Raw genomic sequence first — 12756 nt, 5'->3', positions numbered from 1 at the left:
GAACAACATCCAGTACACTTGTACCATATGTAATGCAAGAGACTCTATACCTGCTGATGGAAATATACCAACCAGGCAATCACAAAAAGTCAAGAAACTTATGCCAGTTGTCATTCCGGATGTTGCATCACCAATTTCTTGTGTCTCCGCTGCCAGGGCTATCTTAAATGAGGAAACAGTCATCAGAGATCAAATAGAGGACCTGCCTCAACCAATTGTACAGTCACATCTGTCACTTACAAACAGAGTCCCAATAACAGTCACAAGAAATGACATTTCCTTATCTGACAAAGAATTACGGCAAAAGGAAGGCAAACTGCGTAAAATGGAAGAGGAATTAAAAAAGGAAAAAGTGACAATTAATGATGCACTGAAAGACCAGGCACATCTAAAAACATACTCCCTCAGTCTAGAGGCCAAAGTAAAAGAACTGGAAAGCTCAAATAAGATATTGAGGATGAAAATTGTAGGTACACAACACTCAGGCTCTACTGAAACCATGAACAAACAACCTCAACCTATCTTTCAAGAAAATCAACCAGTGTATACTCCTCAACACACAAATAGTATGGATACTTACATCTCATCACTTGAAAATAACATCATCAAAGATAGAATAACCCATATTGAAAATACTCGTCAGTTATATAGACAAATGCACGACATGGAACTGCAGTCCATCCAACAGAGGCTCAGAACTCTAGAACTGACATTATCACAATCAGCTAGGCCACACTATCAGCCATATCATACAAGCCACTTCCAAATGCAGTACCCAATTCCACAGGGCCCTGCCTACATGGCTAGATTACCTACATATCCCCAGCAGTACAGACCAATGAGCACCAACTGGCCAGGTCAACCACAACACACGCCAGCTTACCTTCCAAACATGCAAAGACCAATATTTCCTTCGCATGGATTACCTCCACATCCTTCAAATATTCCGCCTCCATCTTATTTCCATCATCAAACAACGGTAAACAACCAACATAACCGTCAACCAGCCCAGCAAACATTTACAGGAGCAAACCTGCACTTCAGGCATGACAACAAAAACAACCAAACTGTGAATACTGTTATTAATTCCACAACAGGGCCTCAAGCAACCAATTTGGTCAATCAGCCTCATAAATCTGTCACAACTACACCTCCGACAGAAAATGCAATCTCAAACATGGCAACAACACCAACCATGTTAAATCCTACAGATACATCTGAACTTCTTAACACAGTAAGTGAAATCAAAAGGTCACAACAAGAACTCACAACAGAACCTGAGGACGTCAGCAGTACGTTAAACAAGGAACAATCTATACCTGACAAAGAAGTTCCAAATGTTCAAAGAAATCAAATATCACAGGAAGCTATTGGACCCAGCTCAAATACTGAGGATTATCCAACAAATCAGCCGGACTCTTTTTTAGAACTTTGCCAGAACATCCAGATAATCACATAGCACAGGATGCCTCTACTTCAACTTTACTAAGAATATCCTCCTTCAATTGTAAAAATGTATATAACTCCCAATCTTGTATAAAAGACATTTTAGATTTTACCGATTTTATATGTATTCAGGAACATTGGCTATTCAAGTTTGAACAGGACAATATAGGAGATCTCTTTAACAAAACATCTTGGACATGCAAGTCAGTTGACGAAAACAACCCTATACCTCCAACTCAAAAACCTAGAGGATATGGTGGAGTAGCTATACTTTGGAAACAGCATCTCGATCATCTTGTAGAAAAAATTAATGATGGCTCAGAGAGAATTATATGTATAAAGATAAATGTAAAACCAAAGCCAATTCTATTAATCTGTGCTTATATGCCATGTAGAGGGTCAAAACAGGCAAACGAACAGTTCAAAGAATGTCTTGACCAGCTCCACGAGATAATTCTCAAATACTCCGACACATGTACACCTGTCCTATGTGGAGACTGGAACTGTGATCTGATGAAAACATCTATTAAATCAGCACGGTTAAAGGAACTCGAAGACTTCATAAGTTCTAAGAAGCTATTGTTTAAAGCAACCCCATTAACATTCATTCATCCAAATGGCAATGAAACATCAACAATTGACTATATCTTTGTACACGACAGTCTAGCCGATAAAGTTTACAACACCATTAGACTGGATATGTTGTCAAACAACACCTCTGACCACTATCCTCTTTTAACGGAAATTGAAACCGAGATTATTAGCAAGAAAAAACAAGACCAACCAGTAGTGTCAAATAAAATCAAATGGGATAAGATAGATTTACAACAATACCAAGATAGTTTAACAAAATGCCTTCAAGAAAATCCCATTGACTACTTGAATGATTCAACTGCAATAACAAGACTTATGGAAACCATAGTTACAGCTCAAAAAAATATAGTACCATCATCAAAAATATCAACCCAACGAAACAGACATATCTGGAATGATGAAATTGAACAATCACTGAAAATGAATAAATCATCACTTGATAAATGGAAATTAGAAGGAAAACCAACAGCTGGCGAAACTATGCAAGAAAGGAAAAAAACTAAAAAGCAACTGCGCAAAGCACGGAGACAAGAAATTGCGCGGCAACGAGATGAATCGCTACAGAAGATCATGAACGCTAAGCAAAGAGATAGCAAAATATTCCATAGACTTGTAAATGCACAAAGGAAAACCAAAAAATCTTCCATATCAGACCTGACTGTAGAAGACAAAACCTATTCTTCTCGGGAAGAAATACTTCAAGGTTGGAACGAGCATTTCAGCAAGCTCGCAACACCTGAGTCTAATACCACGAACTCGGATCATGCCAACAAAGAATTTGATATAGACATTATTGAAGAAATCTGCAAACAAAATGCTGTACCATTAACTTTCACAGCTGAAGAAATTGACAAAGCCATAAACCAACTGAACACCAACAAGGCACCTGATATATACGGTATTACAGCAGAACATGTCAAATATGGTGGAGATACATTACTGCAGGCAATAACATCTATAATCAACAACATCTGCTCCTCTGCAACCATACCAGACTGCATAAAACATGGAATCTTAACACCAATATTCAAAAACAAAGGACTACCAAATGAGGCAAAAAATTATAGAGGAATCACTGTACTCCCAATTATCGGGAAAATCCTTGAAATACTACTGAGGAAACTGCTAAGAGACATCATCGATATTCTCCAAAACCGATTACAAAGAGGTTTCACTCCTGGGGTATCGCCTTTATATAGCGCACTCATACTCCTAGAATCCATAGCAGAATCAATGGACCAAAAGATTCCTGTTTTTGTAGCTCTGCTAGACGCCAAATCTGCATTTGATGTTGTCAATCTTAACAGCTTACACCGTAAACTCTTTCTATCAGGAGTCGGTGGGACCCTCTGGCTACTTATCCGCCAACTGAGTACATACGCCACAACCTCTATAAAATGGAACGGTCTAATGTCAAAACCATTTCCTGTACAACAAGGAGTAAGACAAGGCGGCATATTAAGCACCGAACTGTACAAAGTTTACATCAATGATGTATTGGACCAATTAGAAAACAGTGGCCTTGGCACCTACATAGGAAATATATACTGTGGATCCCCAACTTGCGCAGATGATGTTGCTCTCATTGCCAATTCTCCTAATGACCTCCAAACAATGATAAGTACGGTTGAGAATTACAGCTTGCAAGAGAAATACTCACTCCAACCAACAAAAAGTGTTGTATTAAAACATGAACCACCTTCAAAAGATACAGGCTTCAGCTTCAAAATTAATAACATAGAAATGAATGAGCCAGATTCAGCTGTGCATATTGGCATAAAACACAGCTCTGATTTAAAAAAAACTACCAGCATCCATGTTGATGAAAACATCTCAAAGGCAAGACGAACTATGTATAGCCTGATGGGGGCTGGTCTGCATGGAAAGAATGGGCTAAATCCAATAACATGTCTTCACATTTTCAACGTTTATGTTCTTCCCGTTCTTATCTATGGAATTGACATTCTTCTTCCAGACAATAAACAATTAGAGCCACTAGAAGTATTCTATCGAAAATCAATTAAACAGATCTTGTCGCTTCCCAACAACACGGCGGATGCAGCAATTTATACTATAGCAGGAGTTATACCACTCCAAGGCATTATACACAAAGCAGCCTTAAACATATACAACAAGATTTGTGGTATGGAATCATCCGTTGAAAAAGATCTGGCAGAAAGACAACTCTTGATATCCGGATTTAACTCCAAAAACTGGTTCTCTAAAATACGTTGCTTACTTGCACAATATAACCTACAATCAGCTCATGAACTTATACAGAACCCGGTCAGTAGATACAGATGGAAAGCAATTGTTAAGAAGGCGGTGGACAACGTTTGGTATGAACAACTCAGGACAAAAGTATCATTATTCAGCTCTCTTCGCAATTTATCTGCAAACAATATTCTATGGTACAATATTCATCCATGTCTGGCAAGTGTTGGTACCTCTGCACAAGATATTAGCCGCCTACAACCAAAATTAAAGCTATTAACAGGAACTTATTACCTGCAAAGCAATAAGGCTGCATTTAACCAGAATTCAATAGATCCAACTTGTCTTCTCTGCAACGAAAATTCAGAAACTGTTGAACATTTTATTCTAGATTGTAAACCTCTGAATAATATTCGTATACCATACTTGTATGAATTAGACTGCTTTCTTCGTAGCATTAAAAACTGTGATAAATGCTTTAACCTAACCAGCTTAGTAATAAATAAACAGCTTATTTTAGACCCAAGTAGATTATTATGCGCATGTGGCTGTAGATGCAAATGCATGGACAACTGCTTCAAAGTGGAGTATATAAATAGAAAACTGTGCTATGCGTTACATACCAAAAGAAATGAACTTTTGAAAGCTCTACCGTCAAACAAACGAAAGGGCCATTGAATGTAGCCAGCATTCACCCCACGGGCGTAGATTTTTACTTTTTTGTTTACCAAAGACCCCTGTAAATATAGTCCTGTAAATATATATATTGTGAACTTTTAAACCGATTCTGAAAAGAAGTGCTCCTTTGAAGGAGGGAATTCCTTACACAGATACAGATAAGGCGCATCGCCACTTCGGTTCCAATACACCTTATCGCTATTTTTCCGCCATTACTGGATATCACACGGATTCCCGTAAAATTTTGACATCATAAAACAAAATATCTGATGCCACAATGGAAAAGTGATTGTTGTATGCGTCAAAAGGTCAAGCGGCCGGGTCAACCAGCCGAGTAGGCTAATAGCAATAAGGTGTATGTTGAGCTAGGTGTTAAAAACCTATAATGCTATATTGCATGAATTATTCCGCAAATGAAAAAATACTCATTATTGACAATCAGCACTGCTGTCATTAGGGAATTGTGATAAGGTACTTACAAAACAAACATTATTTCTAGTTTATCCTGCACAATGACGATCACTAAGACGCTTGATGAACGTTAATAGTGCAGGGATACAGGCGATCCCCTCTATCTGGTAAAGGATGTCATGAAGGCTCTCATAGTTGATGATTTTTTTCTGATGAAGGATGAACTCGAAAGTGGTCTATTGAACAATCTGTTTGTTCTGTGACGTAACATCATAAGCACTATGACAAAGCAAATATTCAGCAAAGTGCACAAATTCAAAAGTTGTCTATTTGATAGAATCAATAGATATAATAAGATGTGGTATTAGTGCCAATAAGACAACTCTCCATCCAAGTCAAATTTTGAATTATAAAAGTAAACCCTTACTTTCTGGAAATCTGCAATGGTTGACCCCGAGAATCAGCTCTCAAGTTTCCATTGTGGCGACAGATATTTTCTATTAAGATGACAAAATTTGACAGGAACATTTGTGATGTCTAGAAATGGCAGACAAATAGCGATAAGGTGTATGAAATCATTCCCCTCAATAGTTGGTATTATTGACTATCATTATAATTGTTGTCAAAAGTGTAAGATATTTCCAAATAGAGATTAGAAGTTTTAACCTTATCAATGCCCTTTACAGTTCTTGAAGCCATGTTGAATAGGGGTAGATTTTCATAATTGATGTAAAAATGGTTTATAAATAAGGGGAAACATCATTGCAACTTATGTTCTACCTCGCTTTGCTTGTTTGAACATAAATTATTTCTTATGCTATTAAAGAAACAACAAAGACTAATATGGCAGGAGATACACACCAAACAGTTTTAATATAACATTTCAAAATACATGTATGCCGTGCAATTAAATATTTAAGTCCATACATCATGCGCCATAGTATTATCTATAAAATCATCTCAACCGTTCTACTAATATTTACAAAAAGAAAATACAAAGAATTAGGGTTTATACAAAGCATAATATTTCAATCTAAATGTAATAAAGTTGTCAAACAAGTTAGGTGTGTGAATTCTCGATGAAATGAAAAGGCCAAAAGGGCACATAAAACAGTATATAAAGTCCGAAAACAGAATTACTCAGTATTGCGCAACAGAAATGGAAAGAAATCTCTGACAAACGAAAAGAAATATAAAGAATTGTTACTTGGAAACATGCATAGGATTTACCTGTACTTTCATCTCTATCCCCAAAATCTACTCTGCATACAATTATGAATATTGCTGCAATAAACATGAAGTCTGACATTGTACTGACTTTATGGTCTGATCAAACATTTTGTACCTGATTATGTCAACAATTTAGTTTATTTTCATTTTATTCATATTTGATATTTTAATATCCCAAGTCTGAAATAAACATTTAATCAATAACTCATACAACATCTTCCTATACATGTATCTACATTGTATTAAACCAACTAGCAAGTCAATGAAAAACAGGAAGGTAGTTTTTTTCATAAGACAAAAATTATAATTAAAAGGAACAGATTGAAATTTCAAATAATCTTTATTTCATCATTCATACATCTTTTTCAGATTTGATGACGATCTAAATCAAATTGGTATCCATTAATTTTATCTTTCATTTTAATAAACTGTACCAGCCATAGACAGTAAAATATTTTCTAAAATATCCGGTACTGAAAACCGGATTGCAGGATTCGGTCCATACAGCACATTTTGTCCCTCTTCAAATCTATGGATTCCACCATTGTTAGCATCAGCGACAATGTAATATGGTGTTATTCAATTGTAACATAATTTATTTTTTTCCCTGAAAAAAAGATCTGCCATTTGATTTGATTGTCATTTGTTACATCATATTTGCTATGGATTTGGAATCTGCCCTAGAGTTGGAACTCACAATAGATTTGAGTCCTACATTCATATATATATATATATACATGTATGTACAAATAGCTTGAAATGGTATGCTTGACAACATTATTATAGGCTAGACTATAAGTTTATGGGCACAAAACAGTCCACTATTGGAAGTCCTAATCCAACTCTAACTTTTGTCAACCTGGGATGTTGTAATACTTAATGTAAAACAAAAGCTGATGATAAAAACCTACCATCTACACAGTGAAAGAGCTGCATTCAGTCAGAATCAAGTTAACCTCACATATGATATGAAGATTCAAATATGATAGAGTACTTATGCTCTTACATTTACATTTATTCACATGTCATACTTTCTTTTCTATCTTCATATTTCCACACTCAGTCACAACCTGGGCTCTCCTTCAATTTGTTTTATTAAGCATTAATGCTTTTGTTATATTCTACACTAATTAAATATCTTATCTTATCTTGTACTTTAAATATTTTGACTTTATTTTAAATAATTAATAAAAAAAGAAATACAACAATAAACTCTTATTCTTCAATATAAGTTGTTTTATACATTGTAATAAAATGTGATGGTCTTTCTAGTGAAAATCCAAGGTCAGTCTTTTATCTCTTCTAGAGAGCCACTGAATAGAATGAAACCAAACATGGCATGAATGTTCCTTATGAGGTTCTGACTAAGTGTTGTTACTTTGTAACTGATCTATCATCCAAGATGGCTGCCAGCGGGGGACTTAGTTTAACACAGGACCCTATTGGAAATGCATACAAATGACTTCTTTTAGAGAACTGTTGAATGGAATGAAACCAAACATGGCATGAATGTTCCTTATGAGGTACCGACCAAGTGATGTTACTTTGTAGTTGATCCATAATCCAAGATGGCCACCAGCAGGGGACTTAGTTTAACATAGGACCATACGGAAAATGCATACAAATGACTTTTTAGTGAACAACTGAAAGGAATGAAACAAAACATAGTATGAATGTTCCTAATGAGATGCTGACCAAGTGTTGTTACTATGTCGCCAATCAAACATCCAAGATGACCGCCAGTGTTGGGACTTAGTTTAAAAATAGGACCCTATGGGAAATGCATACAAAAGTCTTCTTTTAAAACCACTGAATGGAATGAAACCCAACATAGCATGAATGTTCCTTATGAGTTGCTGACCAAGTTTTGTAACTTTGTAGCAAAATTTTATCTTTATTTAATATGATTTCAAAAACTAAGGTAGTGTGAGGTGAGTGATACAAGCTCTTTAGAGCCTCTGGTTTGAGTTTGAGTCACCAAATCATAGAAAACATAGTTGACGAAGAGTTAAAAATGTATTGCTCTTTGAAGGACAAAGTGTTGAACTTAATTTAAAACACAATACAGGTTTGAAATTGTTTGAAATATTAAGATAAGATATTTTATAAGTGTAGAAAATATAACAAAAGAACTGATGCTAAATCAAACATTTTATTTTTGGGTTTAATTTTCAACAGGATAGTGTATTGCACAAAAGCAAATGAACAGGGTAAACATATTTTTTTTGGGGGAGGGGGGTCAATTGGCTACTTCATGTCTTGCACAAAAGCAAAAATTGAATATAAATTCAAATCATATAACCAGTTCTTTGACTAGGTACAGTTATTCTGTGTCAGAAACCTATAATTGTGTCAAAAATTTAATAACATCCCAACTTCAGACCTGTATCAAGCCTGAATATTGTGTCCATTTTCAATTTATGGCCCTAACTTTTCAGGGCTGGACATCTACGGTCGTATCCAGCTGTGCTCAGCAAAGCAATTTATTATTTGAATATATATAAGCCATTAGAAGTTTTTTTTTACCTTGCTGTGAATCAAAAATAGTAAAAAGGTTCCTTGAAACATACAGTCTCCCAAATAAAGTTCAGAGAGGGTATTAGATTTGCTCAGTGTTTCTTCTTTCTTCTTTCTCACACCTGAACTTATCTGCTGCATTACTTTGAATCTGAAAGTCAGATGTACTTTATGGTTGGATAATATGTATAAGGTCTTATGTATAATTGTGACAGATGTATTTGTTTTGTGCAACTTTGAAAGGACAGAGAAAGTGTTGGTCTACTATACCGTCTATTTTGTTGTTTTTCTTTTTGGGGAGGGATGTTTTGTAATATTTTAATCCTTAAAACCATATTATTTTAAGTTAAATGGGTGTATATATACTATAGAGCAAAATTGTTACAAACATGTTTACTTTTTAGATTGGTAATGGAAAAGATTTAAGCCCCTATAGACTCCCGTACTATTTTCTATTTTTTAGAAGAATCTTTTTGATTTTTTGTTTTAATTGACAAATTGTAATCTGATCTTGTTGTATTGATTGTTTTGTTGAATATTTACCAATTCTTAGACAAAAAATGAAGTATAGTTTCACCCAGTATGATTCATGTCAATCAAATTTTTGAAACATAACCATGGTTTTATGATTTAATGATCAGATCAATAATATTGTGTAATACTGTTATAGTTTGTCATCCTGATTTACCAAATGGAGATACATGTACAAATTGTAGTAATATGTGTGATTGCTTGATGGGACATGTAATCTTTGGATGTATTTAAAATTTCAAGTTTGCAATAAGGTAATTTAGAATTATGGATATTATGCTTTATCTAATTGCTTTGGGGAAAATGCCTAGATTAATGACATGATGATTTTTTTACAATGATGACTGAAAATATCTGTTGTCAAGCAAGAGGATGTAAGAAAACTGACAAAAGAAATTAGCCAGTCTTTGATAATGTTTATCAGAAATTAATTAACAAATTTTGGACAAAAAATAAAGTCTTTTCAGAGTCTGATAAGAAAAAAAAAGAAGAAATATTTGATGGTCTCCCATGAACTCATGTGCTATAACTTTACCCTTATGATTGATTGCTTGGTGTTTCACACCTCTATCAGCACTATTTTGTTATTTCATTGTGGTCAGCTTTTTTGGTAGAGGAAACTTTTCCTTTGACTGACTAACCCAGACAGAACCTCTGACTGTTGGTAGGGAAACTGACAATCCTTATGAATTGAGATTTAGAGTAGAGCAGTAGTTGAACTACTTAGACCACTACACCGCTGAGACCTGTTAACCATATGATATCAGAAATAATTTTCTAAAGTTGTATTGTCGAGTTTGTACAGAAAGCTTAACATAGTGATAAGGTGGTGGCTGCTGCGTTAACTTATCTCTTGAAAGCTTAATATTTCAGAAGATAAAAGACCTGGATCCTTCATACATTGTATATAGATTAGATGCTTCATGCTATGAATTTTCCATCTGTCATATCCATTGTCCTTGACCTCATTATCATGGTTCAGTGACATTCTTAATTTCTCTCTCATGATAGATAATAGGATAACTAGATTTGGTATATGCATACCTTGTAAGGTCCTCATGCCTGTCACAGTTTTCACTTGACCTTAACCTCATTACACAAATCAATGAACAAGGTTATGTTTTTGTGGTTTAGTCCATATCTCAGATACTATGGGCAATAGGTCTATATTTGGTGTATGGAATGATTGTAAGTTGTATAAGTCTGTCTGACCATGATCTCATTTTCATGGTTCATTGGTCAACCTTAATTTTTCCTGGTTTAGTTTGTTTCTTAAAAAATTATGGAAAAGGTTAACTATATTTTAAGTATGTAATGATTGAAAGGTGTACAAGTCTGTCTGGAAGGGTTCATCTGACCAAAGACATATTTTCATGGTTCATTGATTTGTTTAGTTTTCCTGGTTCAGTTTGTTTCTTTGATGTGCAACAGTTCAACTATGTTTTATATTTGGTGTATGGAATGATTGTAAGGTGCACATGTATTTCCAGTTCGTTTAGCTGACCTTGACCTCATTTCGTGGATCAAGTTAAATTGATGTGATAATTGTTTCAAAATATTATATTAAGGACTTTCAACATAATATCAATGGTTAGTAAAGAAGGTGAAACACTTCAGCATGTGCACTCTTGTTATAAAAGATAAGCAGCAAAAGATGCTCTTCCAAATCCTGTCATTAGTTTGTTGGTTGTTAGCCACAACAAAAAAATGTTACTTGTAGCAACCTAGTTAAAAATACAAGGCATCTCTTTCAGTTATTCTATCATGACATTAAATCTTTTGAATTATGAGAAAATTTTTAAATGACAACAATTATTTTTTCTAATTTCAGAGTATAATGATAGCTATTGGTGTAGCTATTATTACATTCCTGGTAGTTTTATTCTTTGGAGTATGGAAGCTAAGGACAAAAGGTTGGTTTTTATTACGGAATATACTGTTAACAGCTTAAAAGAGGGACGAAAGATACCAGAGGGACAGTCAAACTCGTAAATGGAAAATAAACTGACAACGCCATGGCTAAAAATGAAAAAGACCAACAATAGTACAATAGTACACATGACACAACATAGAAAACTAAAGAATGAGCAACACGAACCCCACCAAAAACTAGGGGTGATCTCAGATGCTCAATAATTAAGTTATTGAGTATTTGGAATGGCATTAGGGAAGAAGATAAATTTATAACATGACTATTTAAATAATGAGGTTAAGTAATGTCTTATTTTTATCTACAGTTTTGCCAAGCCGGGCTGGGATGCCGAGAAAACCTAGATTTAGAAAAAGAGATAAGATGCTGTTTTATGGAAGGAGAATGTTGAGAAAGGTATAGAATACATATTTTGAATAATTGCCCTCACAGAGGGTGCTGCATAATTTAAGCCTTTCAAGGAACACATCCATCATGCATGGCTTATTTATGTAAAGCTTTTACTCTCTGACTGACTACATGAAAACTAGGCAAATCCTGATATCATAGATTATTTTTGTTTTTTTGTAATTTATAGACAATTACTGGTAATCTTTTTTCTAAATTTATTATCCAAAATTTTATTTGCTAATGTCTTTTAAAAAGAACGTTTTGTGAAAATCTGCATTTGATCAGCTTTCTGTTGGTTAAGCTGGATTATTAAACTAAATTTGTTGAAAAATAGAATTCATTCCTTTAGAAAAGTAAAATATTTACATTTTCAGTTTCCTAAAATTACTCTGTTGTATAGGGACCTCCTTTCCCTTTCTTGTCTTAGTTATTTTTATCGTTTTTAAGTTGCCTTTTCCTGTGAGATTGTATAACCTAGATAACATATAAAGTACAAAAATATTTTAGTTGTTTGAAGAGGTTTACTGATGAAACAATCAACACATATTTTTTTGTTCTTCATACATGAATAGGATGATGTGGTATAATTGGCAATGAGTCAACACTTTACCAGGGACCAAATGAAATAGAAATTAACAACTATGTATCACTGTATGGCCTTAACCATACCACATAGTCAGCTATGAAATACCCTGGAATGACAAAACCTAACCCTCCACCTAACATGGGACAGTGGTGGAACAGCACAACATATAATCAAATGCTTATTTCCTTTCAATGGTGTTTCTGTTTCATATATTCTTATTTTGCTGTCT

At 34.5% G+C, this 12756-nt stretch overlaps 1 protein-coding gene across 1 annotated transcript in view; it reads left to right on the top strand.

Annotated features, from left to right (window-relative positions):
• Nucleotides 1-1838: 1838 nt before the first annotated feature.
• Nucleotides 1839-12756, top strand: part of LOC134712214 (patatin-like phospholipase domain-containing protein 7) — an 83156-nt gene continuing 72238 nt past the window's right edge. Inside the window, exons 1-4 of the mRNA XM_063573542.1 lie at nucleotides 1839-2034; nucleotides 7327-7335; nucleotides 11453-11534; nucleotides 11859-11947. Coding sequence (XP_063429612.1) covers nucleotides 1960-2034; nucleotides 7327-7335; nucleotides 11453-11534; nucleotides 11859-11947 — 255 coding nt within the window. The 5' untranslated portion in view covers nucleotides 1839-1959. The remainder of the gene's footprint in view (nucleotides 2035-7326; nucleotides 7336-11452; nucleotides 11535-11858; nucleotides 11948-12756) is intronic.

The sequence above is a fragment of the Mytilus trossulus genome, chromosome 3 (assembly GCF_036588685.1).
Source record: "Mytilus trossulus isolate FHL-02 chromosome 3, PNRI_Mtr1.1.1.hap1, whole genome shotgun sequence".
Taxonomy (NCBI): domain Eukaryota; kingdom Metazoa; phylum Mollusca; class Bivalvia; order Mytilida; family Mytilidae; genus Mytilus; species Mytilus trossulus.
This window is presented reverse-complemented; position numbering and strand designations above follow the sequence as displayed.